Source organism: Embiotoca jacksoni, unplaced genomic scaffold (assembly GCF_022577435.1).
Source record: "Embiotoca jacksoni isolate LCO1_2020_lvr unplaced genomic scaffold, fEmbJac1.0.p SCAF_12, whole genome shotgun sequence".
NCBI lineage: Eukaryota > Metazoa > Chordata > Actinopteri > Embiotocidae > Embiotoca > Embiotoca jacksoni.
This window is the reverse complement of record NW_027185252.1, coordinates 17764622-17790911: the sequence shown is the minus strand read 5'-3', so window position 1 is coordinate 17790911 and position 26290 is coordinate 17764622. Positions and strand designations below refer to the sequence as shown.

General features: G+C 41.6%; 1 protein-coding gene across 4 annotated transcripts; it reads right to left on the bottom strand.

Moving 5' to 3' along the window:
* Positions 1-25195, bottom strand: hs3st1l1 (heparan sulfate (glucosamine) 3-O-sulfotransferase 1-like1). Of its 4 annotated transcripts, none has more exons than XM_069145244.1 (4): positions 24883-25195; positions 3284-3346; positions 2739-2799; positions 1-1544 (listed from the first exon to the last, which is right to left on the bottom strand). In XM_069145244.1, the coding sequence occupies exon 4, from the start codon at positions 1356-1358 to the stop codon at positions 417-419; it is 942 nt and encodes a 313-aa protein (XP_069001345.1). In that variant the 5' UTR covers positions 1359-1544; positions 2739-2799; positions 3284-3346; positions 24883-25195; the 3' UTR covers positions 1-416. The 4 variants fall into 4 exon arrangements, with proteins under 4 accessions (XP_069001345.1, XP_069001346.1, XP_069001348.1 ...); XM_069145245.1 differs by having other exon boundaries at positions 3289-3346; XM_069145247.1 differs by lacking the exons at positions 2739-2799; positions 3284-3346 and adding an exon at positions 13991-14042.
* Positions 25196-26290: the final 1095 nt, after the last annotated feature.

Genomic DNA, 26290 nt, shown 5'->3' with positions numbered 1-26290 from the left:
AAGACAGATACAAACATGCCGCTTCTCTTGTACATTTGAAAGCAGAACAATTTATTATCAAGAACAAGAATATCAAACAAGAGAGAGGGGGGAAAAAAAGTTCATCAGTTTCATAAATTTGTTTTCACTGCAGTTTGACCACTTAAACGCTTCCAGCACAGAGAATGACTTATTAAGCTTGGAGGTTCTTCCTTTTAATCTTATGCCTCTAGTTACAGTTTTTCATTATTTATTTTTTTGCCTTATCGTGTAAATATAGAACTGCTTTGCTGAAACCAGAGATCACAACAGTAGTTATAAAGAGGCTATTCAAAGGGCTTTTTAAATGTCTGTAAAGTGCTCTATACCCCTCTTTTTTGCCCACGTCACAGGCAAGGTACTGGCTCTGTTGAGTTCGGTTCAGAATCTGAGTTTCCTTATTGCCAGTCAAAAGTGCGCTTCACCAGCCTGAAGAAGGTTCGGTTGTGTTCCTGTAGGTAGGAGCGGAGCTGCTGGAGGACGGTGCTGTTAACGGCAGGATGAGGACGTCCCTTAGACTCGTGCAGACAGCGTTCCCGACCGTCACTCCGGATGCAGTAAAACCCCTTGGTCTGGTTGAAGTAGAAGTTAGAGGATACTATCCTGGGCGGCAAGTTGAGGAAGCGCTCCACCTTCTGAAGCTCCGGCAGGGGGTCGCGGATCAGAGCATCCCCGTCCACTATGTGTATCTGTTCCAAGGGGAAGTGGCGCAGCCAGTTACGCATGTGGATGTCGTACAGGCTCCTCTGAATGGCCTTGTACCGGATATTTAGGCCTCCGTTGCGCACTAGCAGGTTCTCGATGGCTTGCACCGGCTTGTGGTTCTCCAGCCGGTTGAAGTACACCTGGGTGTAGTCGGAGATGACCCGCTCGGCCGGGTCTCGCAAGATCAGAAGCAGCTTTATAGACGAGTTCATGGCACAGATGCGTTCCGGTGCGAGGGCCGAGGTGAAGTAACCCGGAGTTTTTTCTACTGTGATCTGGTGTGGGTAAGAGTAGGGCATCAGCTCACGGTACCACTCGAAGCCCTTGGCATAGTTCTCATCCCAGTCAAAGAAGTGCACCTCGGTGGCGGCAGCAGCAACCTCAGGGTGTATGTCCAGCATCTCCAGCAGCGCTCTCGTGCCTCCTTTGCGTACCCCGATAATGATACTATGTGGGGCTCGTTTGCTAGTTCCTGGCGGTGGAGAAGATGTCACATCTCCAGTGAAGTTGGCTGGTAGACCAGGATCAAAGTCCATGGGGTCCAGTGTTATGCCAAATCCTGCCTGGACAAGCTCAGGTGGGGCTGCATATGTCTGGAGAACCAGGAGAAAGGCTGATGCCAGCAAACAAGCCATGGTGATGGACTCAAGAGTGGAGACTGGCAAAGAGAGAGAAGCAAGATAGGAGACAGTGGTTTAGCTGCACACCAGATCTGTCTTTCTGAGCTCAGTGGTAACAAGAGCAGTGAGAAATGCAGTCTTTGTCTGCCATTGAATCTGAACTGGAGGAGGAGGAAAAATCATTGGCAGTCCACAGCACATCTGTAGGGGAGAACAAAGACAAAAAAAAAAAGAAAAGGCTTTTAGATTTCGGGCATATAAAGCAGAATGAATGTCTGTATTATACTGAAATGGCACTTTCCTCATTCCCCTGAAAAAGCAATCCTGCCATAAATACAATCCATGTCTGTTATAAGTGTATCATCTCAAAAGGATAATCTCAATTCATCTTTCTTTGAGTCTCTTTTCATCTCACCTCTTTCCATCTGCTTTCTCACTCTATAAAGTCACTTTCAATTGATACTGTAATTTTTCCAGCTGAAAAACATTTAGTCAGACAGCTCATCACACGTGTCTGAGGTATGCATGTGTGGCTGAAGGCCAGAAGACAAGTCCGAAGCGCTTTGTCTTCCTTTACCAGGTCAAAATCCACACCTGAATCGATACACTTCTCACACACACGCACACACGCGCACACACACACACACACACACACACACACACACACACACACACACACACACACACACACACACACACACACACACACACACACCACCTCCCCAGGGCAATCAAAATCAAGGTATCTGGAGACATCTAAGGAACAAATGTATTGCAGGAAATCAGATAAGTTCCCACTTCTAGGTGGCTTTGATTTCCTATACATGCCAAGAAAATCAATAGCAGAGCAATGGATTTCAGCAAACAACGAGGAGGAGGAGTTCGAGTGTTGAATTTGACTTATAACAGTGCAGAGGAGCCCTTCATTCAAAACAATGGGAAAATCCTAATCTGCTGCCTCATCTTTTTAAACTTTGAACATGTTGCTGTTAAATATTTAAATATTTGCCTTGTTTTTGTGCTTTCAATTGACACTGATCAAATGGTTTACCTTCACTTCATTTATTTCACAAGAAATTCCATATAAAAATGATCCATTACTCTGTAGCAAGCAGCCATGAGTTGAAATAGCAGAAGGAACATTTTCAAATGTCATGGACTTAATTTAAAAAGCAAGCAAGTCTTCAGATGCCCTCACGAGGAAAACCGGCCGAGAGAGCTGTTGCTTACACAGTGCTAGTCAAAACAACAGGGCCCGGCTATGCAAACATCCAGCTTCAACAGCAAAGGTCACGGGAAGGTAATCTAAACACATGCAGATACTCTCAGCCTGGGAACACACCGCCACAAACACGAGGATGCACACAGACGGACAGAGTGTTCACTACAACTTACTTAGTCACATCAAGACATTTCTGAAGTCCTCCCTCACTTTCTGCATCTACTGTAATTGCATCTGTTGGGGTTTAGAGTAGAAACAGTATATTGTTAAATGCATCTTTTCTTTGATAGCAGCAGGGAGGCTGCACATTTAAGCAGTTATTTTCTTAGCAGCCTTTTTATGTCCATATTTACCAATAATTATCAGAAAAAAAAAATACGGAAAGCACTCTATGTAACGAAGAGCTGAGGACGTCCATCTCAATTTGTGTTGGATGATGCCAAAATAACACTTTAAAAAACAGTTTTAGTCTAAAATGATCCACCATTATAATTAAAAAGAGACTGTTTTTTAAACACACTTTTTTTTATAAATTGATCTGAAAGTGTGATCTGTAGGAATTATCAAATTAAATAAAATGTGTTATTATTATAATTAAATTATAAGATAATCACTGATTAAATGAGCAGTGTGTAGGATTTAGGGGGCATGTATATTTCTTTATTTTGTTTTTAATGAGTACAATCACCAAACATAAGAATTGTTGTGTTGTGGTTACCTTACAATGAGCCCTTTATATCTTCATAGGGAGCGGATCCTCTTCCACAGAGTGCCCACGTTTCTACAGTAACGGACAAACCAAACATTGGCTCTAGAGAGGGCATTTCATATTTTATACGAGTTTCATCGCCACCACAGATTCTCTGACACACTTCAAAGGGGAGAACGAGGCTGGTTGTAATATTAAAACAGTTAAATCCAACACTGCTCCTTTAAATCTGTGCACTTTGGTTGTTTTAGTGACCAGCTGTAATTAATAATTCTCTTCTTGCAGAAATACATTTTAAATCACTTTGTCTTTTAAAGCAAATGTGAAGAGTCGAACTACCAATGTGCACAGATGCACTTCTGTGATGTCACTAGTGGCCTTTATCTCACCTTACAGAGTTTTTCAACCATATAAAGGCTATGACACATGCCCCCACTTCACACTACAATCTGTGCCTGGACTGTGGCACCAGGCCTGTGTGCTGAGCGCAGGAGAGCTGACCTGCCCTAGAGGGCCCGTGGTTGTGCAAGGAGGCACTTATGTGCTGTGACAGGCGCGCCTGCCTGTCAGCGTTTCGCTGGCAGAGAGCTGCCAAGTCCAATGCTAACAGCCAGGCAGCCAGACGAGCTTTCTGTCTCATCCAATTCCCCCCACTTCTCTCACAGCGCACCGCCACCTGGAAGGAGCCCTTGTTTCACATTCCGCTGGGCCTTATTGCGTTATTCAGCACTTGATGCATATCTTTCCAGCTCTTCATTCGGCACATGGGGGCCACGTCATCTGGCAGACCACTTAACCAGGAATATTTCCACTGAACACAGTGTGGCCAGTGGCACAGGGTGGCAGGGAGAAGATTAAAAAGAGCAGGATATACATATCACCTGTGTGTGGTTGCTCACTACTGATTCACAACAAGAGAGTCTATATTCAGATCTCTGCTCTGGGCACTTTTTTTTTGTATTTTTTTATTTGCTTATAGAGTTTGCATGTTCTACTTGTACTCATTTCCCTCTGGAGCCCTGGAGGTGCACCAGCTTAATCCTCCACAGGCAAACGCACCAAGGTGTGGTTAGGCCAGAAGTGGCGACGTGAAATTCAGCTGTGGTGAGATGCGGGTTGAAGTGGAAGTGCTACAGGGTGTACACGGCTTTATCAAACACGCACTGCAGTGCCGCATTTCCCCTCTTCTGTTGCTAACAATATTTTCACTATACAGTGATATAAACCAGATTGGAAACTAGTGATGCACTGATCCGTTGCGCTGAATAGATTTAGGCACCAACTCAAAGCACCAATTGGCCATGATGTAATCAATAGTTTTTTGCTTTGGGGGACACAGCAGCGCCAGGCTGAATGTTACATAAAAAAATACCCCAGTGAGGTATTTTAAATTTCAAGAGAAGACTAATGTTGGTTACTTATTAAAAGCAGATCGTGGTATCAGTGCATCCCTAATATGAACACTTAATACCGCTTCAGTTACAGTTAAGTCCCTCCCTGTCTTTTAAAATGGCTCGACTTTTTTAATTAGACTGGGAGTGAGGGGCGACCAGTTCGGGACAGGAAGTAGAGAAGACACTTTGACTGCATTAGTTTTACATGCATTAGCTCTGTGAGTGTCCTATCAGGCTGAAGATGTCTCCCTGCCCTGCATACTGGGATACTCTCCATCCCCTATTTGACCCTGATTATAAGTAAGTGGGTACAGAAGTTGAACTGAGTGCAGGCAGTGGCACGGTTGCTGAGATAACAAAATCAAACCTATACCGAATTCCCACTTGAACCCACGATACAGAGCCCCCCACACGCACACTTGCCGACTATTATCTCGGCTTCAAAACTCATCTGGCACCGGAGCAAAAGTGCTGCCTATACTGCCTGAGCACACAGCAGTGCTAACAGAGCTGCACTATTCATTATATCCCACTAAGGCTAAGAGGAGGGCTCCACAGGTTCCCGGTGCCACAGGAAGCCAGGTTCCCACAAATTAACCCAAACAGCTGCCTCTATACATCTTCAGAACAAACCCTCATTCATATGTAGCAGCCACCCCCCCCCCCCCCGCCATTAACTGTGGCGGGCAGCAGGTATTGTACAGGGCAGCTTTGTTATTTTTTTTTAATGGCTGCTCATTAGAGACGTTAGTACAAAATAATTTGTACGACGATAAAGCCTGATTACAAAGGGCGGCACTTACTGTTAAATGGATTCAAGTGAGCAAGTTATAAGGATAAATCATTGTTCCTATGCATTTTTTCTGGTGTGGTCACACATTTGAAATAATTCACGCAGCTGTGATAGAATACCGTTTTGTTTCCAGCACGGGCAAAGACCAAAAAAAAAAAAATACAATCTGAAGCAGACCTGAGCGTAGAAATCTCTTCTGATCTCCTGACTGTGTCTTTGCCTTGCTTCCATCTCAGCCTCTTGTATCTCTTTATCAGTGGCTCACAGCGTTGTTAGATGATCTCGTGCAAGATGCCTCTGACCCTTCCACCCCCCCTCAAAACAAAACATCACTTGGGACACAGAAAGGCACCTTCAGCCTGCTTTCTGTTGCACTTTCCCCTTTGCTCCTACCTTTTTTTCCCTCAGCCCTTCTCTGCAGCAGGCCCTCAAAAAAAACAGTACAATGTATTTCCCACCCACACACATCCAACTGTAACTCTGAAACCTCACTCCCACATACAAGACCGGTTTTGAATTATGGATGCATTTTGGTTCACAGTGGGATTCCTGGCTCACTTTATTAATTTCTGTTACAAGTTAAGACTTCAGCTGCTCACAGAGGAGAGAGATGATCTTTTTTTCCCCTTCTTAACCTTACCCTTATAGATACAGTGATATGTGTCATGCACAGAGACAGTACAGAAGCCAGCATAGTTATAAAAAGCTGCTCACATATTTAATTTCTGGGGGGGATATGAGGTATAATCCAGAACAGAACAAGTAAAAATCCCCAATTTTTGTCAACTATCCAAACGCTCTGCATAACAATGCAAAGGGATTTCAAGTGGACGCCTTGAGCACTGCTGAGCATTTCAATCTTCCCACAAAGCTAGCTTGATCATAATGTGAGGAATCATGTGTGCACGAGTTGTCCCAATCTATTTTCATTGTTGGTATATTACAGCCACTTATGGGGGTATATGTAGGTTGGAGGCTGTTGTAAGCTTGAGTCGCCACTCTCAGTAAGCAGGCGGGTCAGGGGAAGGCGGTCGGGGAATGAGCAATGCTCTCCCTCCGCTAGAAAACTACAACAGAGGTGGCCTTGACTGAGGTGTCCTCTGAACCCTCTGAAGGTGGAAGATTTTTTAGTATGAGACAACTGTCCTGACGAGTCGGGTGCTCTTTTGCCAACTTTACTTTATAGCGACAATATATTTCTCATCAATTTAGTGACTAAAAGAAAAAAAACAACTAGAGGAAAATTTGTCACCAACAAAACAATGTTGCAATGAGTGAGATCCAAGGTATTACAGCTCAAAATAATACTCAGTTGTCAGTTTATTAGGTACACCTGGCTAAAACAAATGCAGAGAGATGCTGAATCAACTTTGCGATGGTGTCGTTTGTAGAGGTATTGAACTGCATTGTATTACACAGAGAGCTGCAGTACCTGCCTTCATTGATATTAAATGGGGTAGACAAAATAATATAAACTCCTGTCAGTGTAATACAGTGAAACTCAGCAGCAAAGTACATGCTCCACAATTACCACACAGTTGAATTAACATCAAGCTTCATAAAAAAGGATTCATTGCAGGACCGTTATATTAGACTGGATTCTTTTTAACTAGGTGTACCTAATAAATTGGCAACTGCAATGCCACTGGAACCAGCATCACAGTAATACTCTCCTCTGGGGCCACCTGGTGGATATGTGTCTTGAGCCAATATCATTGAACTTGGGCGCTTCCTGGGTTCACCAGTGCATCACTGTTGGCAATAATGACATGACTGATAAAAACAGACACGGTTGGTGTCCTCCCATCAAATTACAACAATGCTCTGTTTTCCCTGGAAAGTATTAAACTTAATTCAATTGAAATTAACACTCAATGTTCTGAAATGGCCTGCACAAATATTGATACGTCTTAAGAGTGGTGATAAATAAGTGGATTATGTCGTCAGGTTTATAATCAGATATTCAGCCTATTAAAAGGAAGAAAAGTACTCATGAGGAAAAAGAGAAGAAAGATGTCTGAGGAGATGAGACAGAAAATAATTGCCAAGCATGGGTAAACATACAGGGCCATCTCCAAGCAGCTTGATGTCCCTGTGACCACGGCTGATAATATTTATAGGAACTTTAATGCCCATGAGACCGTAGCCAACCTCCTTGAAAAACGAATACTATTGCAAAGAGGACTAGTTCGAACGGTGGAGAGGGAACCAAGTAAAACTTCAAAACAGATACAAGCTAACCTCCAAGATCGAGTTTTCGGAATTAAAGTGAGAACACCCAGGACGACCACATGATTGAAGGAGAAACATAAGAAGCTTTGTACATCGGATTATGAGGGTGCTCTTTGGTTTATGTTTGCCTTTGCTACAGTCTCTCTTCAGGTCCGGGAACAAAGACCACGCTGTGCTCTAATTTGGTTTCCTGTTCTTACCCATGTAGGTGTTTTTAAGCCCTTTCTCTCTCATTTATCGCACAAATCCAAACTCATTTTCTGCTTCCTCTTATCCTTTTCTTTCATTACAGGAACCACAGGAGGCCGAGGGGGACCGAAACGTGGCCCTATCCCGACTCACTGACTACCTGGTCCATTGTGGATGAAGACAACTTGAATACCTAAATTCAATTCAGCTTCAAATTTCATTAGCAAAATGTATTATATGAAGAGATATTTGACTCTTTTTAGCGACATCAATGGCAGCAATGGAACTCTACATTGAACTGATAGGTCTGGTACGACGTGTTCGACGGATAATGGAGAATTTGAATAGACTTTCAACCTCGAGTCTCAGCAGTCTGAGAAAAGGCCAGAACTAGGACAGATCTAATATTGATACGGACACCTCAGCAGCGTTTCACATGTTGAAACTGACAACGAAGAAACGTTTCATTGTTTTGAGAAGAAATCAGACTGCTCAGATAGAAAGCGATATTTGGCTATTTCTGGAGCGTATGAGTAAGACAATGACCTAATCCACACCCACATGTCAGCACACGCATTCATTAACAAACTTGAACAGACTTGAAGAGGGTGTAATCTGTCATTGAGACACATATAGCCTCGGACACTAATTACAGTGTTTTAATTGTGATCTTTACGTCGAATTAAACTTCCTCGGTATAGTGATCTCTTCAGCTTGTGTTTTTTTTTCCCCTGCAGAGTGGTTCAGTGTGCAAAGCAGGCTCTTCCAATTACCAATCTTTCTGCCCACTGCCATCTGTGCATACGTAGAACATGAGCCATCCAACATGATGACGGCCTGTGCTACATAAATAAGTATATGTTTAGGCTCTATTGGCAGATTTCGAATGAAGATCTGTATGAACAAGCAACACCTCAAAGCATCTTGAAAATGCTCTTGGTTTTCCTGATCTCAGCAGAAATTACAGGAGTCAAACAATGCTGCAGAGCCACAAACTGTCATTTTGCCATGGCAACCGCCCCTCCAGTTACCCGGCCTAAAATGCACCATTGTTCAACTACCACGGGATTGCTTTCACAGCCTCCGTTACCCCGCTGCATACTCTGGCCCGGGCCTCTTCCAGCTTAGCTCTGACATTTGTCAATGCGCTGAGATGTATTTCAAGCATCAGCTGACATTGTCTGGATTCCCAGGAGGCATTTTCGCCGATAAAATAGGCTGACTTGCTATCACCCTTGGATGAGTGGAGGCAACCAATCCCAGGGACGCTGACTCACTCAGGAAAGTGTTCCGCGGTCCGTCAGAAACAACAACAGACTATGAGAAGGAATTCAATCAGAGAGTGGCCTGATGATCCTCATTCAGCCTGCCACTTCTGATAAAGCACCCATGCTTCCCACCACATCAAGATCGCCTCGCTGCAATAGCCTCTTCATCACCCACACTAAGATAAAACTAATTTTGCTCTACCAATTTGCTGCTACTGTAATTCTTATCATGCTTTTCCCATCACACCTTCCCCGGTTCTCACAATGAGTCTGATCTTCTCCGTGTACAGTAATTGCTCTGCGGTTCATAGCTGAGGGAAGGCACGTTTTTTTTGACTTAATCAAAACAAATGCACTGACTTTATTCGCCCTTTTTTGGGGTTTAAGTCTTTGGAATGCCGATGCTGTTCTCCAGTTTCGCAGGCATCCTGAAAACGGCAATATACACATGTATTATGGATGAATTACTCCATCAAATAAAAAGCAAGGCATCTTGTAATGAACTGTGAGGATACTCTTAATCTTTGATGAGGCCGATGTGATGAATAGTTAAGTGCAAAAACTATGCGAAGAGTTGCCGGGTGCTGACAAAGATATCACTGATGAAAAGTGCAGAGAAATGCACAATGTTTGGAGAATTTTACGATCTTGTACAGTTGTATATTAAATGGCATCAATCTAACAGCTCATAAACAGCATTAAGTAATACATCAAGCGTAATCCCACTTTAGCCTGGGCTGGAGTTATGCACAGAGCAAGCTGCACTCCATGGAGCAGCACGTAATACATGTTAACTAAGGTATATGCACACTAGGGGCGTGCTATTTTCTTCAAGGAGGTCAACTTATAACTTGTGTTTATTTCCCCAAACTACAGCTGGTGTGTGCAGTTCTCCAGGACTTGGAAAACCTTTCACGCTCTGGCACAGCAGCATCCTATTGGAAGGCACACGCCGCAGATCTGCCAGTGTTTTCCCGCCATCACAAATATGTATTCAGCACTGCAGAACTCGAGGTTTAGTATTTGGACCTTCTGTGATGTGCTGTTGGCTGCCAAGCGCTGAAGCGATTCAACGCCAGGCGGCAGTTAGAGAGCTGATAATAATGCATTCAACTTAAAAACGTTTTCCCACGGAGGAAGGGGGGTGGTCCTGGGTTTGTTCGCATCAGAGGTTGAAGCATTGTATAGTTAGATTTGTCAGTTCTGGTTCTGGTGCTTCCTGCTGCAACAGCAGGATATCACTGGCATACACAGCAAATAAACAAGAGGGAGCACTCTGCGTAGTCAGCCTGAGTACACGGTGTGCAGAAACAAAGAATGCCAGGGTAGAAATACCTCGAGCAGCCGCCGCATACCTCAAGTTTCTTTCTTGACAGTCAGAAAAGTGCGATCAAGTTGAAGAAAGTCAGGGAGCAGCAGTCGGTTGACCATCGGCGTACATGACTTGACTATGACATCAGCGCAAAGCCTTGGATTGGCTTCATTTGTTTGTGGCGTACGTGTGAATGACAAATCAGTGGAGCGTAACTGTGAGATATGCAGATGAGAAATGGAAAGAGCATCAGACTGACAGCGACAGCCGCGCATTTCTGGGATATCATTTAGCCACAGCCAATAACCTTGAACTTGAACTTTCACAGTATCGAGCTACCTCATCTGCATAAGTAATTCAAGTTGTCGCTTCACATGCCGGTCATCGATTGTAACATAATCAGAGGGATCAGACCGTGTGGGCCGAGGTGGCTCGGTCGTTTATCAGTGCTAAGTTTAAAACTCGCCAAGTCATTCTTTTAATGAACATGTCTGTTTCAGACAGACAACATTTCATTAAAGGAGAGGTTCATGATTTTCAAGTCTGTCCTCGGGCAATATGAACCCACATCAATATGCAGACAGGTTAACTTTCTGAAGCCCAATTCTAGTCTGTCTTCGGGGGACAAAATCCAGTCTTCTTTCTGTGTAAAAATGTATAATGTGAGTTAGACAAAATCAAGCAGATATCTTCCAAAGTTAAAGCCTTTTTAGAACAAAATATTCCTGCTTTTATCCCCCATCACTTACACGACATTGGGAATGCATTAGGATGGAATCTCTTAATATCTGGTATGAACAAAAGGAATGATTAAAGCAAGTTAAGCTAGCGAGTGACAAGTGTTTTTAGACAGGCTACAGTAATTGGGAAAGTATCATAATAGCACAAATAATTCATAGTGTAAATTTGAAAAAAAAAAAAAAATCCTGATTCAGGCAATACTTTGCTTTTGAATTAAAAACATTCGAGCCTTTTAGAATTAAATTCAACAAATGTATAAGGTTCCAACAAACCATCATCTTCTATATCAAATTGATCTGCCCGATTACTTTACACCAAAACTCTGAGAACCAAAGGAAACATGGACAAATTGTCTCATGTCCTAAACCAAAAAAATATTCAGTTTAAAAGAACAGACAATAAAAGGAAAACAAATCTTAATATTGGAGCACCACAAAAATAATTATCATAAAAACTGTTTCTGAATAATACTGTCAACCCCCTCTCATACAAGTCGACAAATTCAAACCTGTAAATGGTCAAAAGGACGACCAGTTGTAAACACACTGCTCAGCACGGTTTGTGACACTGGCACCTCGAAGGCAAATAAAATCAGTCGCCTCTGTGCTCAACTTTGAGCAGCATCCTTGTAATTTCCTACTTGCAGGGCAAACTAGATCGTAAGAGAAGTGTTTATCTATAATAACAATCTCCAGCTCCATTTCCTCGTGCCGGGAGTGCTTCAGAGGGCTGACTGGGCAGAGACGGGGGGAGGATTTAAAGCTTCGGCGCGCCACGCGGCTGTCCCACACTCTACCATTACATTGTTTACAGCGTTTGCATTCGCTCTGCCCCACACTATAGCCTATGTAGCGCCGGAGCTGCCTTTCGGCCTTACCTCGGTGCAGAATTTCTGCCTCTGCCTGAGAGCAGATGAAAATGCCGGTGCCAGCTGGGCTTCACATCCGCTTTCAAAGCGAGACTCCACAACCAGCAAAGCTCTGTTTACAGACATTTTCAAGGAAGGCTAACCACAAGTATTGGCACTCTCTGATACTTTATACTTTCTCCTCTTGTTCTGTCTGGCGAACATAACACTAGCAGCGGTTTGAATGCAATCCTGTCATACACTTCTTGTGTTCAGCCTCCATAGCCAGGTGGGATTTGCCATCAGTTTAAATCACTGGAGCATGCACAAACTGAGATGAGGTGTGGGTAAAAACTGAATTGAATTCAAGTGAAAAGCAAAACAAAAGCAGTTAGGTGACTCACATGTGAAGAAATGCACATGTCCATTTTAACAGCTCAAAAAAAAAAAAAAAAAAACCCTGTCTGCGACTTAATTACAATATCTGTGCATGTGCAATTCTGGCCTTGACAGAATCAGGTTAAGAAGATAGAGGGAATAAAACATCATGTCATTTGAGCAGGGAGACTTTCATAGTAGAGTCGAGCTTTGTCTCTGCGATGCTAAAACAGTAAGCTCATGTTCGAACTCTGGTAAAAGCTAATGAGCTAATAATTAGTCCTTCCTCCAAAGGAGCTCGAGCACTCTGTGTTTTATCATTTCAAAAATGACCATGGTGCATAGTGAAACGGGGCCCGGCCCAAACATTAATCAACTACAAGTAAGAGACAAGTCTTATCAGAACTACATAACAACTTATAGTACTTCTCACTGTCAGTTTCATCTGTGCCCTGTTGTTGCGCCATTCTTCATGAATAAGTCATCAGTCCCCCTCACTATTCCCCTTTGGCTTAATGCTCGTTCCGCCGCCTCCATGGCCCTGTAAAACCAACTGAAGTGTTTATGGGAGATAAGAGGCAAAGGAGGTCGCAGGCCCAATAACTTCTTTTATCACCCCACGTTCTGCAGCAAGGGCTGTTTTATGGGTAAATTTGCTAAAGACGAATTCTTAATTAGAGAAGTTTGTGGACCCAGCATCGGGGGCCTAATGGGGGAATAAAAGGAGTGAGAGAAAGGGCATCCTCAGGATTACCTATACGACTCGCTTTGTTGCTGTATCTTGTAGCAAAGATGGGAAAACAGCCTCGGTGGGTTCTCAAAGCAATATCAATGAAAAAGGTATTTTTAAAAATGTTTGGTTCGGTGTGAATGCTGTGTTTGTCTAGACAAGCCTGAGTCCTCTTGAAATTAGTTCAGCTTATTGATTTTCTTGGGGGGCTTATCTTTATTAAAGGAGTCTACCTTGTCAGTGGAATTACTGCCTCTGCCATTAAGGTGAGCTGATTCTATTTCCCATTATTGTAAATTCCTGCCCGAGAGACTTGAAATGGCTCAGGTTAATGGGAAATGCAATGTTTTGTCCTGACCTTAACTTATTAGTCAAAAAGTTTGACAAAAATAATATAAAACTTTTATCTCCTACTTTTTTAAAACCGGTGCCTCAGAGGGATGTCATGAATATTTTACCTTCATAATTTACCCCGATTCCTTTTAAATTGTGTCTACTTGAATTCCCCCAACACCAGCATCAAAATAATGATCTGTCCAAGTGTTGTTTTTTTTTTTACAATACGAACATACAACACATACATATTTGAAAAAGTAAGAGATAATTTGTGATTGCCCCGTGACTGTGTCTATGATTCTTTCAGACATTCTGTGCATTCCGATACTTGTACTATCAGCATCCAGGAAAAAAAGATTTATTATGTCCCAAAACATAGCATGTAAAATGCCAAACACATCCGGATGTCCAAGTGCATTCATTCGTATTTTGCAGTATGCAGGCCAGCATGGTACTCTGGCTGTTCTGATCTATGTATGCAACAAAACATACGTACGTTACATCGACTGATCTGCCGAGAGAGTTGGCGGCGCTCATGCTCTGCTGGGCTGCAATTCGCAAAAGGAAGAAGTAGAAGAGACATTAAAAAGAAAAGTAAAATGTCTCAAACCACATTCTTTTTCCTTTTAATTCAAATGTTGCGCTACTGATTGTGACAGATATGACCAAGAGGGTCAAAGTTCAATGCATTTTTATTTTATTTTTATTTTTTTTCTCGATGAAGTACATCCTAATTGTTTGTGTACTAAAGCAACAGTTCATACTTTGTACTTTTCACACCTAGATGAGGCAAAATGTGACACTGACACGGTATCCTCCAGTGGACTGATGGGTGTATTATATTAGCATGACAGCAAGCTGGATAACGAATGTTCTCTTGATCGTGCAAGAAGTCTGATCATGAATTGTGGATGTAACGAAATCAGCATGATGTAATCCATCTGGTCCCCACAGGCCTGGGCTGGATGAAGCCCTGCTAGTGTCATGTGCGAACGCTCTACTTTTTCATATTTACTACAACTCTACATATCTGCATGAGAGGATTATTTCCCTTTAGCTTCTATATGTCTTCTAAAATGTTTGCTCTGATATCATGAAGTGTCACCTTTGACAAATATGAAGAGGGCGGAATAAAAGGGAACTATAGCTCAAACTTTAATTAGCCAACTTGGCAGCCCTGTTTCACCAGACCAGACAATGAGTAGGATCCTGTGTTCCCAGTCGCCCCCATATTAGCTGAGAAAAAAGGAGAAAATGAAGTGCTCATTTTCCCAGTCTGGGTTACAGGGATCTTGTCCTTGATTGCGTAATTTTAAAACTCCATAATTATCTCAACTCCATGGCAACAATGAAGGTAGGGTAAATACATGTGAATATTTCCAGCAGACTCCTCACAGCTGAAGCAGGATGGGAGTGAAATTGCTTTGCTGCAGCAAAGAAAAATTGGGTGTGCTTTGTTGGTGATTAATCTAATTCGGCTTAAAAGCATGGGGAGAAGTGGTACGGGTTCTGAGGTTAGCCCCATAGAACCGACAACTAAATTTGGCAAACTGTGTAACATTCGTTGAGAAGTGTGATGCAATCCTCCTCCTTCTTTGCTCTCCAACTCTAGCTGTAAAGCCTAGATTAACCATCTTTCACTTCATTTAGATAGAGGATTGTTTTGGGGTTTGCCTGATTACATCTTTCTCGAGCACAGACCATGCTTCTATTGGTATTTAACAAAGATTAGCTTTAAATTGATGATTAACCTTTGTAATCCTGCACGCATTTTGAAAATGGCTTGCTTGTCTTTACCACAGCCACACAAAAGAGATGCCGCATTATCGCTCAGGGAAAATTGAGGCTCGGAAAGCAAATGAGGCAGTGTTATCTGCCTGGTGCTTGGCTGGATAATGAAGACAAATCTTCAGAATAGATCCATCTCATAATGAATCCCAACAGATGAATTCTTTTGACTTCTTAGCATGCATCTTTTAATAAAACTTCACTGTGCCCCTGACAAGCAATTGCAGCCCTTATCTTGCAAAGAAGCAGAATTTACTTGCAGGATTGAGTGGCTGCCGTTATTTAGACGGCTGTATTACATAGTAATCACACATTGAATGAGTCAATTCTCCATATTTAACTCCAACTGGGGAGGTAATGGTTTAATTTGCTGGCCAATGAGTTTTCCCAAGTGGAGTGCTCCTTGCATTAAATCACAGACCAATGCAACTACATCTGTTGCTCCAGAAAGCATCAGTGCACAGATACAGAGGAAACTTCTCAGAGCCACAGTACGAATCCTCTCTCTAGTGACTTCAACCATCTGAGGGATTTAAAAAAATGTAATAATAAAAGCTCACTTTCAATGGTCGGAAACACCTTTTTTGTACTTTAACATAAAGTGATTAAATGAGGATGTTACAGTATTCTTTGGAACCTTAAAACCTGACATCAAATGCCACTGTTAATCCTTACTGTACTCCAGAACTGTGGAGCAGAACAGCCCGCACATTGTAATCATGCTGCAGTTCACAGAGGGGGTATGATGTAAAGAGGAAGCCGTGTGATGGAAAGTCAGGCTGAAGGTGAGGGCCAAATTCTGTCCGGTTTTTATCGGGTCAAGCTAGCCTCGAGACATCCTGTGAAATGGGACCGTTTTTTTTGGTTTGTTTTTTATCAGACACTCACTCTTCAAACCAAAGAGAGCATCAGATATATATTGAAAAAAAAAAGTACAAAATAACCTTTAATAAATCCGCATTAACACATTTTAAAATCCTATAGAAGGATAAATACTATAAAACACAAATCTGTGTCAGCTCTCTGATGCTAAAATGTGAACGACTACGCAGCAAAATGCCTGCAGCATAAATATTTCCAATAATGGAATATGCATACGCACACAAAACAAACACATGTTTCACATACATGCCATTAAATATTTACCTGACACTAAAGCGAAGCACTGTAAATGGGTTAATTTAGAGTGGGTATGGATTTAAAATAACATGATTTGGAGGAGATGTATTTCAAGTTGAACATACTGGTAACAAAAATGAAAACTGAAGCTGTTTCGAGTGTCAGCGTTTTATTTTCTTAAATCCCGTTTATGTCATCCTTTAGGCTCGTTTTCCTTGATGATAAAAATAATCATCACTATCCTCTTAAATCCCAAATTATCCCCTCTCATACTTATTAACTGATCAAACAATAAACAATAATAAATACTGAACATCTGCTACACACATTGTGGATTTGTGGAAACAATAATTGATGTAATTACAAGATTAGAACGAGTGTACAAATGTGGTATCAAGTGAAATTAAAACATTAAAAAAAACTTGAAAAAGGATGTGGTTAAATGAAAATGTAGCTAATCTGAATGTCTCCAATATCTGAGAGAACTTCAAATTATCCATGCTGATTATATCTTTATATCCACAGATAATGATACTGCACTCTGTCACAGTCATTTCTGTTCAGTTTTACTAGTGTGTGTGGAATTTCAACAAGTTATTCACTCTCTAATTTACAGCTACAACTAGACAGAAGCAAAATGTTTTTCATCCTTTATTTTTTTTTTATATATCTGGCCTGGTGATTCAGATAATAAGACTTATTGCATTTCAAAATTCCAAGTGATCCATACATCAAGGTTGTATATTTTGGCCTCAGTTGTGGAACTGACTGAATTTAAAGATGTTTGTTCAGGGAATAAAAAATAAATAATAATAAAAAAAATGCCTATAGGGCTGAGGTGAAAAGAGAGGTTCGGAATCTACTACATTCAATTATAAAGCTAGAATTAGTTGTCCTGAAATGCATTACAGCATATTTGGGCTGCAGCAGTGGTCAATTCATCTACTGATTATTGATCACTGTTATTTCTTATTATTATTCACCTGTTAGTAGATAAACTATTATTTGATCATTTTATAATGAATTAGTTTATTTTTTAAGATACATGATAGTGAAAAAAAAATAGTGAAAAAAATGCCAACCACCAATGACATCAGAACCCCAAAATATATATTTTACTATCATGTGTGACAAATAAACAAAAATCATCACACCAGAAATGCTGGAATCAAAGAAGGTGATTTTTGTTTTGCTTGTAAAGCCATGTAAACTAATCAAGTAAAATAGCTGAATAGCTGTTGAGTAGTTTCAGGTGATCAACTCATCCTGTTCTTTTAGCTCTACATTACAGTATTATTATCGTGTGTCCAATTTTTTTGGTGGACAAAACACCTTCAAAATTAATTGTATTCTACTAGTTACTCACGACATAGTGTCAAGTATAGTAGCTTTGCATTGCATAATATTCTTGGACCAACAGTCCAAAGTCCCACAATATGCAATCAACCATCATATACAGGAAAAAAAAAGTCAAAAATTCTGATAATTAAAAAAATTGGAGAAACATTTGTTTGGCTGGAACATATTATTTAAATGATTAATTAATTAACTAAATGAATAAATCCTCACACATTGTTTCAAATATTCTTCACCTACAAATCTACACATGTAAATGAACTGGAAAATATATGAGAAACATACTTCCAATACAAATACATGCAGTTGTATCCTCAACAAAGATAATGGAGTTCAGTGAACACATCTCTGAAACACTATCAATATTATCAAAGGTATTATGACTGGATTGTCCGAGTTCAGAGTCTCTGGAAGGATTCACCATTTTTATTCTATTCAGGAAGGTGTCACAAAGGTGCAGGGAAGGGCTCATGAGCAGCAACATCCTCTTCATGGGAGGAGGCAACAATGTTTACGTGAAACGAGGTCACCAACAATAAGCCTACTAATGACATTACATGATTATTTATTTCCTAAATGCATTGTGTGCCACTGAATCCTTGCTTTTGAGTGCTGTCATAATGCTGACTATTTTTAGATCCAGACATACATATAGTTCTGCTACAATGCTTTGTGTCACCTCTCTGCCTTTAAGGCAAAAAAAGAAAAAAAAAAAAAAAAAGAAGAAAGAAAGAGAGGAAATCTAAGGCAGAGGAATGGCATATTTTACAGTTCAATTTCAAGTTTGAGATGAGCGGTATTCCCCTTGGAGGCAGGGCGAAGAGAGGTGCTCATCAGGGCATTCTGCCTCCCAAAAAGCAAGATGAACGGTGTCATTCAGCACCACGGACAGCTCCCTGCACAGCCTCAGGATATTGCTGCTAAACCCTTCGTCAGTAAGCACGAGGGCGACATCATTAATAGTGGTCGGACAACTTTGTGCCTCATCTTAATGCATTTGTGTGAGTCCAGTTAAATACTTACTGTTAACAGTATATTTACTTGTAAAATACTTTTTGGACCTTTTGGCAATCAGTTTACTCCTTCAACAATAGTTTAGCTCTGTCCAGCTTAACAAGGACTGAAGGCTTTTTGATCTGAGGACACGGCCAGTCATTATTTTCACCTTCTTTTGCGCCTAACTTGGAAATCAAAGAAGAGTTTGTCTGCGCTGCCTTTGTTAGGTATCTGACCTTCCCACAACAAAACCTAAATCAATGTGTCTTAGGATCAAATTTCATATTTAAACAAACCCAGATCGCCGCCTTTGGAACAAATGTCAAGTGTTGCTTGTGGCAGTTGCAAGAGTGCAAGTCAGGAGGACCAACCGATGCTTGACATTTTGTTCTCATGAGTATTCATCTGCTCCTTTAATATTATGTGCAGAGACCAGGAAACAGACAAAAGAGGGGAATGTCTTTAACTAAGTAAAGATAATTTAACAGACAGACTGCTACTTTTTTTTTCTAAATGGGGAACAAACAGTGATTTGACTCCTTTAAAAATGCAAAACATAAACCCACCTCGACATGAAGTCCCTCTTTAGCTCCCCTGATCACCTTAAAAATCACTAAATTAATGGCAAAATGCTGAGGTGCAGACAAATCATATCATTAAAATGTTAAATAGTCTGTTCTTGGGGCCCCCCTGACACATGCGGAACATATTTCACAAATAGAAAATCTCATAACACTATCTGTTACTTTCCCTTTTCACGGTCGCACAAAACCGCACACACCCACACAAAATAAATTGATACATATGGCGGAGCAGAGGCATCTGAATCAAAACAAATCTCAATTCACATGACGGGGTCGTGCTCTCCAAAGCAACAGATATACCATTAATCTGACAAATATGACAAGACATCGGTGTGATATAAATATATATATACACATGAAAATAAAAAGGGATGTATGACACACGAGCACCAATAATGAGGGACGGGCCTGGCATGTGTTCCTCCGATGCAGGCAGAGAACAAAGGTAATGAATAAATAACTTTGCCCATCATCAAGTGGAATGATACATCTACTACTTGGCGATGATGGCGGCGTCAGGCTTTTCTCGAACCTCTTGATGGAAAAAGTGACTCGTGAAATCTGTTCGCTACAAGGTGTCACTGCTCCTAGTCTGTCTTTTTATTTCAGGATGGTCGGAAGAAGCCCGTTGTCTGATTCTGACATCAGACCGTGCGCCTCCTTAACAAGGCTTTCCCAAAGGCAGGAGTTCAGACTCCGGCTTTTGATGAGGAGGACGCGGCTGCCGAGCGCCTGGCAAAAGACGGCTTCTGTGCTGCCTTTTCAACTAGATGCGGTCGGTGCAGGTGGTGGGTATCGGCCCCTCACATATGATGCGCATCATATGGACCGAGGTGACTCTTCGCGTTGTGGATCGCTGCCTGCCACGAACTCATGAATAATGGAATTCGGCACAAATATGCAAATCTGGGCATTAGCCTAGTTATGCCCTGTACTGTAAGTTACAGTGACTTATCTATTATGTATGAACCAAGGAGTGGAGTGAAGAGGTCCTAGCAGCCAGCTCCGCGGCCCTCGCTCAGTTGCTCACTTCCACATTATGAAAGAACACGAATAGCAGGAGAGGTAGCTCCAAAACAAAACGCTAGCTCTCTGCCGCTCCAAAGACTTGGGAGAATTAGAGCTTGCTTCCACGCTCAATTGCCAAGCTACTTAAAATAACAATGGCTTGCACAGGATTTGGAAGCCTGGAAGATACGTAGGGAATAAGCATGAAGTTGTTGCTAATCCTCTAATTTCCCCCCACAAGGCTGATATGAAATGCTAGTCTGATCAGTAATCAGTCCACGGGGGAGGCACACAGGGGATCCAGTCAACTCTACAGGCACACAAAAAAATCAGCCTCTGTACGACATTAACAACACAATGCTGGAAGAATGATTGTACTCGGGTGACCTAATCACAGCGGTTTAAATATCCAAAATCAAGAAGGCAGCAGAACAGAGAATCTGATCGGTCAAACGGCTCAGTTTAGAAACTGAGAGCGGCTGCGAACATGATGAATGAGTCCTGAGGCTCCGGGATGAAGAGAGCGATCATTAGCTCAGATCAAAGTCAATCAACAAGCACATGACAGCTGACAACTCCGATTAAACTGAGTGCACAGGAAATAATGATACCTGGTCCCTGTGAACGCAGTCACATGGGAACAAGGGGAAGCCACTCCTTCAAACTGACCCTTGGACTTTAACATTTATTAACTGATATTAACACTTTCCTCACTTTCACCAGCTTGTTGGTTTTTTTCGGGGGATTTCCTTTTGGCCAAACGTGACCATATTTGGATGACCGGTTGGAGCTGGAGAGAAGTGAGGGGTGGATTGGACCCAGCTGCACAATACACACCGACCTATCCCACTAACCTGACTGCACTCAAGGCATGTGAATCAAACAAGCTACGCCCCCAAACATACCTCTAAAAGGCCAGATGTATTATTAATTGTAGAATTATTTTCAGAAGAAAAATGTATTATTTCATGAGAGAAGTTTATGCTTTTTGAATGCGAGTCTACTGGAGCCAGAGGTTTTTTTGGAGCCAGCCCTTAGTGGTCTTCAGTGGTATTGCACCGGAGATTACGTCCATTTCTATTTACAGTCTATGGGTGAAAGTGTTGTGTTTAATCCGTCCAACCAACCACCCTCAACCTTCTCTCTACGTGGACATTTTCACTATTTAAAATGTCACCTGACTACCTCCTTTTTCGTTGTAATTACTATGGCCACTAGAGGTCACAACCAACGTAAATATGAGCAGCTTGCACGATCTACGTATATGTCTGTGTTTTTTGAGAGGATGGTTTGTGTCACAGTGCCGCGCTCTGTTTACATGTAACGGTAACAGTTTTGAAACTCGTTGATTATATGAAATGTTTTTCTGTGTACCAGTAATAGCATGAATGCTGCTCTTCCCAGACATGTATAAGACACAAACTGAAATTGAATTTCATGAATTAAATTTGAATTGTGAGAACTGAATGCAGAAGTACACAGGGGTGGGTCACGGATTTTATTTGAAGAAAAATAGAATAGTGCAGAGCGAATTTGGAATGGTAGTTTTGCTTGAAATTGCCATCCTTAGACCAAATACAGTTTCGGAGCAAATTAATTAAATTTCATAATTCAACACTTGGTTTCAAGTTTTTTGCAAATCAGTCTCATGTGATTCAAATTCTTTTTTTTTTTTTCAATACAATTGTAGATGAGTAATTTTAAATTCAAATGATTCCAATTCAGTTTAGAGTGACACCCATTTCTGCCCATAGGACAGCCTGCTGAGTGCATACTTCACTCTGAAAGTGGACGCCATCAACCTGGAGAGACTAGCTTGTTATTGTTAGCTCCGCTTGTTAACATAAGCTCTGATTCTCTCCGGACGATACTTTTTTCACTTTAGTTCAACACCTGCTAAGCATTAGCAGCTCCACCACACTCAATGATGTTTATCTTGCATAAGAAAGAAAGCTTGTTGGTAGCCTACCAGACTGTCAAAGCTCTGCAACAGAAAGCTCTGTAACCTCAGAAGAGAGCATGTAACGCCACAATTCAAAACACAAATGCAGTGGCCAACATGCAAATTCATTCGGTATGGTAGGGAGAGCTCAAATTACAGGTCGAACAGCAAACAACAGCCTCGAGCTGGTTACCTGCCTGGGTGACCAGTGACGTTACAAACTACTTTTAGTGTCTGCCAATACAGACATTGAACCAATCAAATTAAAGTACGTTACCATGCCTCAAATACAGAGGGTGCTACCACTACAGTAAAATAAATGTACATAAAAAGGTTTAATGTCTCGTTTTGAGCAATTACAGTTTTCACCACAAACAGCACTGACATACAGTTAATTATGTATTTTCATTTCAGTAGGACTTCCATACAGAATGCACGGCCTTGGGGGTGCATTGTGCACAATGTACAGCAGAAAATTATTTCATGACAGCTTTTCTTTTTATCTCTTGAGAGAAAATCAACCCCCACAACCATAGAAAAGAGGAAATCTCTGGACTTCATTTGCATTTTTAACAAATATCCCAGCTAAAAGTTTTCATCCTTTAATTCAGCAAACATAACCTCATCAAATATTAATCCCATTCTCTTGTTACGTTCTATCGCTCTTGATTAGGAAAACTTGAGGAAAAGAAGAGGCAATTTTGTTCGGTTGTTTTTCTCTTCCACCCCCCTCTTTGCTCAAGTGGAGCCAACTGGATAAACTCCATCATGCAAAAACCTAATAACAGGAAATTGTACACAAGGAGCTGCTTCTCTGCCCCATCTCCTCCTCCTCCTCCTTCATATTCCATCCATCCCACATGAAAGTCTCCCGTAACATACACTGACCCCGGTGTGTGTCCACTCATAAATCACAGAGACACCTCGAGCTTTCTCCGAGGGATTTAGAAATCATAACACCGCCCCAATCCACCATCGTCTTTAACCACCCAACTCGTAAACAGTTACTGTCGGGCTGATCTCATAGAGCGTCCAGCCCTGCTGTCTTCTCTCGCTGACCTCGCCTTTACTTTAGCATTCGGTTTCAGGACCGAGACAAAGCAAACAAAGTATCTGTTCCGGTTTAGCTGGAGACTCACAGTTGCCCCATTCATGTTGATTAGTCGTGTATGAAAATAATGAGGGTGACCCCTCTTTCAAGTTGCTCTTTTGCCCTTTGTTGTGTGTCTGTATCCCACTTTTCTGGCCAATTTATATTTCTCACTGAAGGAATGGCCTTTGAGTTATGAATTTCTGCATGTAACGCGTTGCATTTATAATTTTTTACCACTTTGAGTTTTTGATTGAAAGATGTGTCACTAATTAACTTTTAGCACAAATTCTTACAATATTTCCTGTTCTCTACATCCAAATTAAATAAATAAAAAAGGACCAAAAGCCTGCTGTAGGAAGATTAAAAAAAAAAAAAAAAAAAAAAAAGACTAATATACATATGCAGCACCTCTCCGTGTAATGAGCAGTCTAAACCTATAAAGTAGTTGTCAGAACATTAACACCCCCACACAGAGACTCTGCTGTGCAGCTCAGGCTGTAAAAGATTGTACTTATTTTAAAACAGAGACCAATTAAAGCCCACTTTTAGCCACGGGATAGGACGGAGCTGCAGCTGAAAAACAATACATTTCATTTCAGTTTCATCAGAGAACGTATTCCAGTCAAACACCGGCTTCATGCCTTGATAAATCCTGCAGCTACAAGCACAAGCTCACATAAGGCAACACCCACATGCTCATAATCAAAAGGTGAATTGCTCAGCCCGTGGCAATTTGCATCCTGTGACTGGTAATATGTGGCTGCTGGAATTTCACTTGGGTAGGGTCTGATGGCAGATAGACATGGCACTGAGGAGAAAACAATACTACATCAAGGGCTACATTTCAGCAGGAACAGGAGAATGGCAATTATCATTAGCAGTTCTTGTCTGTTTGAGTCTGTGACTTGAGCTCATGCTTCAACATCTGCATAGAGACTTTGGTTTGCACCTAGTCTCCAGCACTTAAGGCAGAACTTCTGTGAATGTGTGTTTTATCTATTTCTAATACACTAACTTTATGAAATGCAGACAAAACTTTTAATAGGAAGCTGATTTTATATGTCACAGCCCACAGGATATATACAGAAGAGTGTGCTCTTGGGACCTTGTAAAGCTAATTTATTGGATGTGGCATTTTAATTAGTTTGATCAATACTCTATTACAGACGATTTAAATGTGAACTGCAAGGAAAAAGACAAGGCATTTTTTTCACGAGTTAAATGATAATTCTCCAGAATGTCAGAGATTCAGCTCGCTGCCAGGCGACTTATTCTGTCTTAATAATTGATAAATTAGTCGCCCGTGAATTCAAAAGAATAAAACATCATTTTGTCAAACGCTGGAGCAGTGCTGCATAAAAAAATAAAAAAATAAATTAAAAAAAAAAAAAAGCACGTACGTGAGCCGCCGTGTCGCTCAGGAGCAATGTGTTTCACAAAGTGGAGGAACATCTTTAGAGGAAAATCTTTAGAGGAAAATCTTTAGAGGAAAATCTGGTTACCTCGCACGAGGGGGTTCAGTGAGGATCTCCGCGCGCCTCTGGGGTTCGGGTTGATCTCAGGAGCGGAGGATGAAGATGATGCTGAACCACGGAGCGCACTTTTGCACGCCGCCGGTCCACACAGAAGAAACGCGTCCGTCGCTCCTCTCGGCCACTCTCATCACTGATTCATTGGAAAGCAGACACCGGGAGGGAACGGAGTCCTTGTTTATTCAGAGTGGAAGAACTCGACTCCGGCTCCGGCTCCGGCTCACGCAGACGAGCCTGTGTAGAGAAACGCGGGCAGAGTTGTGGCCAAGCCGCTGCTTTTGCGTAGCAGGCAGGAGGGAGCGGGGAGGAGCCGTCTGCCGTCAGATGATCAGGGTAAGGTGCTCTCCTCTCTGACAACTCTGCAATCTTCAGCCTGAGCAGGGCAGCAGTTCAGACTTCAGCACAATAACCACATCTGATCATGTTCTTACAGCGGGAGATTCTACTTACGTTCATTTATCATCATCATATCCTGTTAGGTTAAATAGTGTTTGAACATGTGTTCTGCCAGGATATTTGTGGCCAGGTTTTTATGTTAATACAAAATCGTATGGGTGGTCATATATACTGCAGTAATCGTATTAAAGTCGCTGTGTACGAGACAATGATATTAAACTGTTAAAATATGATATGTGACTGCATATTATTACCATGGAGAAAAACGACATATAGCCACAGTAAACTCATTCCCATGTCTTTAATGCCAGCAGAAAAAAAGCCTGCCAAGGCCATCATAACACCAACAGTAAATACCACACCATTATAAGTTCCTATAGCAATATCACAGCATCAAAACAAACAATCAGAGGAGATTAAAGGGGCATTCAATTCTACATGGTGAGACAACCCTAGTGATGTCATCAGGGTAATCTCAGCTGGAGAGCAGACATTTTTAACAATAAGTCTAAAATGCAATCTGTACATGAGGTTTCTTTGAAAAGAAAGGCAATGTGATGTTTGACCCAAATCAAACATGTTTATAGCTACTCTGAAAGGCTCCTGTGGCAGAGTGAGAAGCCAGCTGCCATTGATCGTTTAAATGTTGAAATATAAGGGCACACATTTTCAGACAGTCTCTCCTGGAAGATGTTCGGTAGAAGACAAGTTTGTTCACATGGAAAGTGGCACAAATAGTTGTGTAACTCATGAAAAACAATAGTAGAGAGAGAAGTTCAAACACAGCATACTTCCTCGCTAAAGCACAGCTGGCCAGGGAGTGACTTAAGATGTTCTGAAAGTTACAAGAATGCTCGGACCAAACGGCAAACAGCAATGACATCACCCATTGATTTGTGAACTGCCGTTCTAAAGTCTTGAGTTCTGTATTGTGGCCGTCACCATCTTGCCATTTTTTAGACAGAAGTGACCATATTTGGAC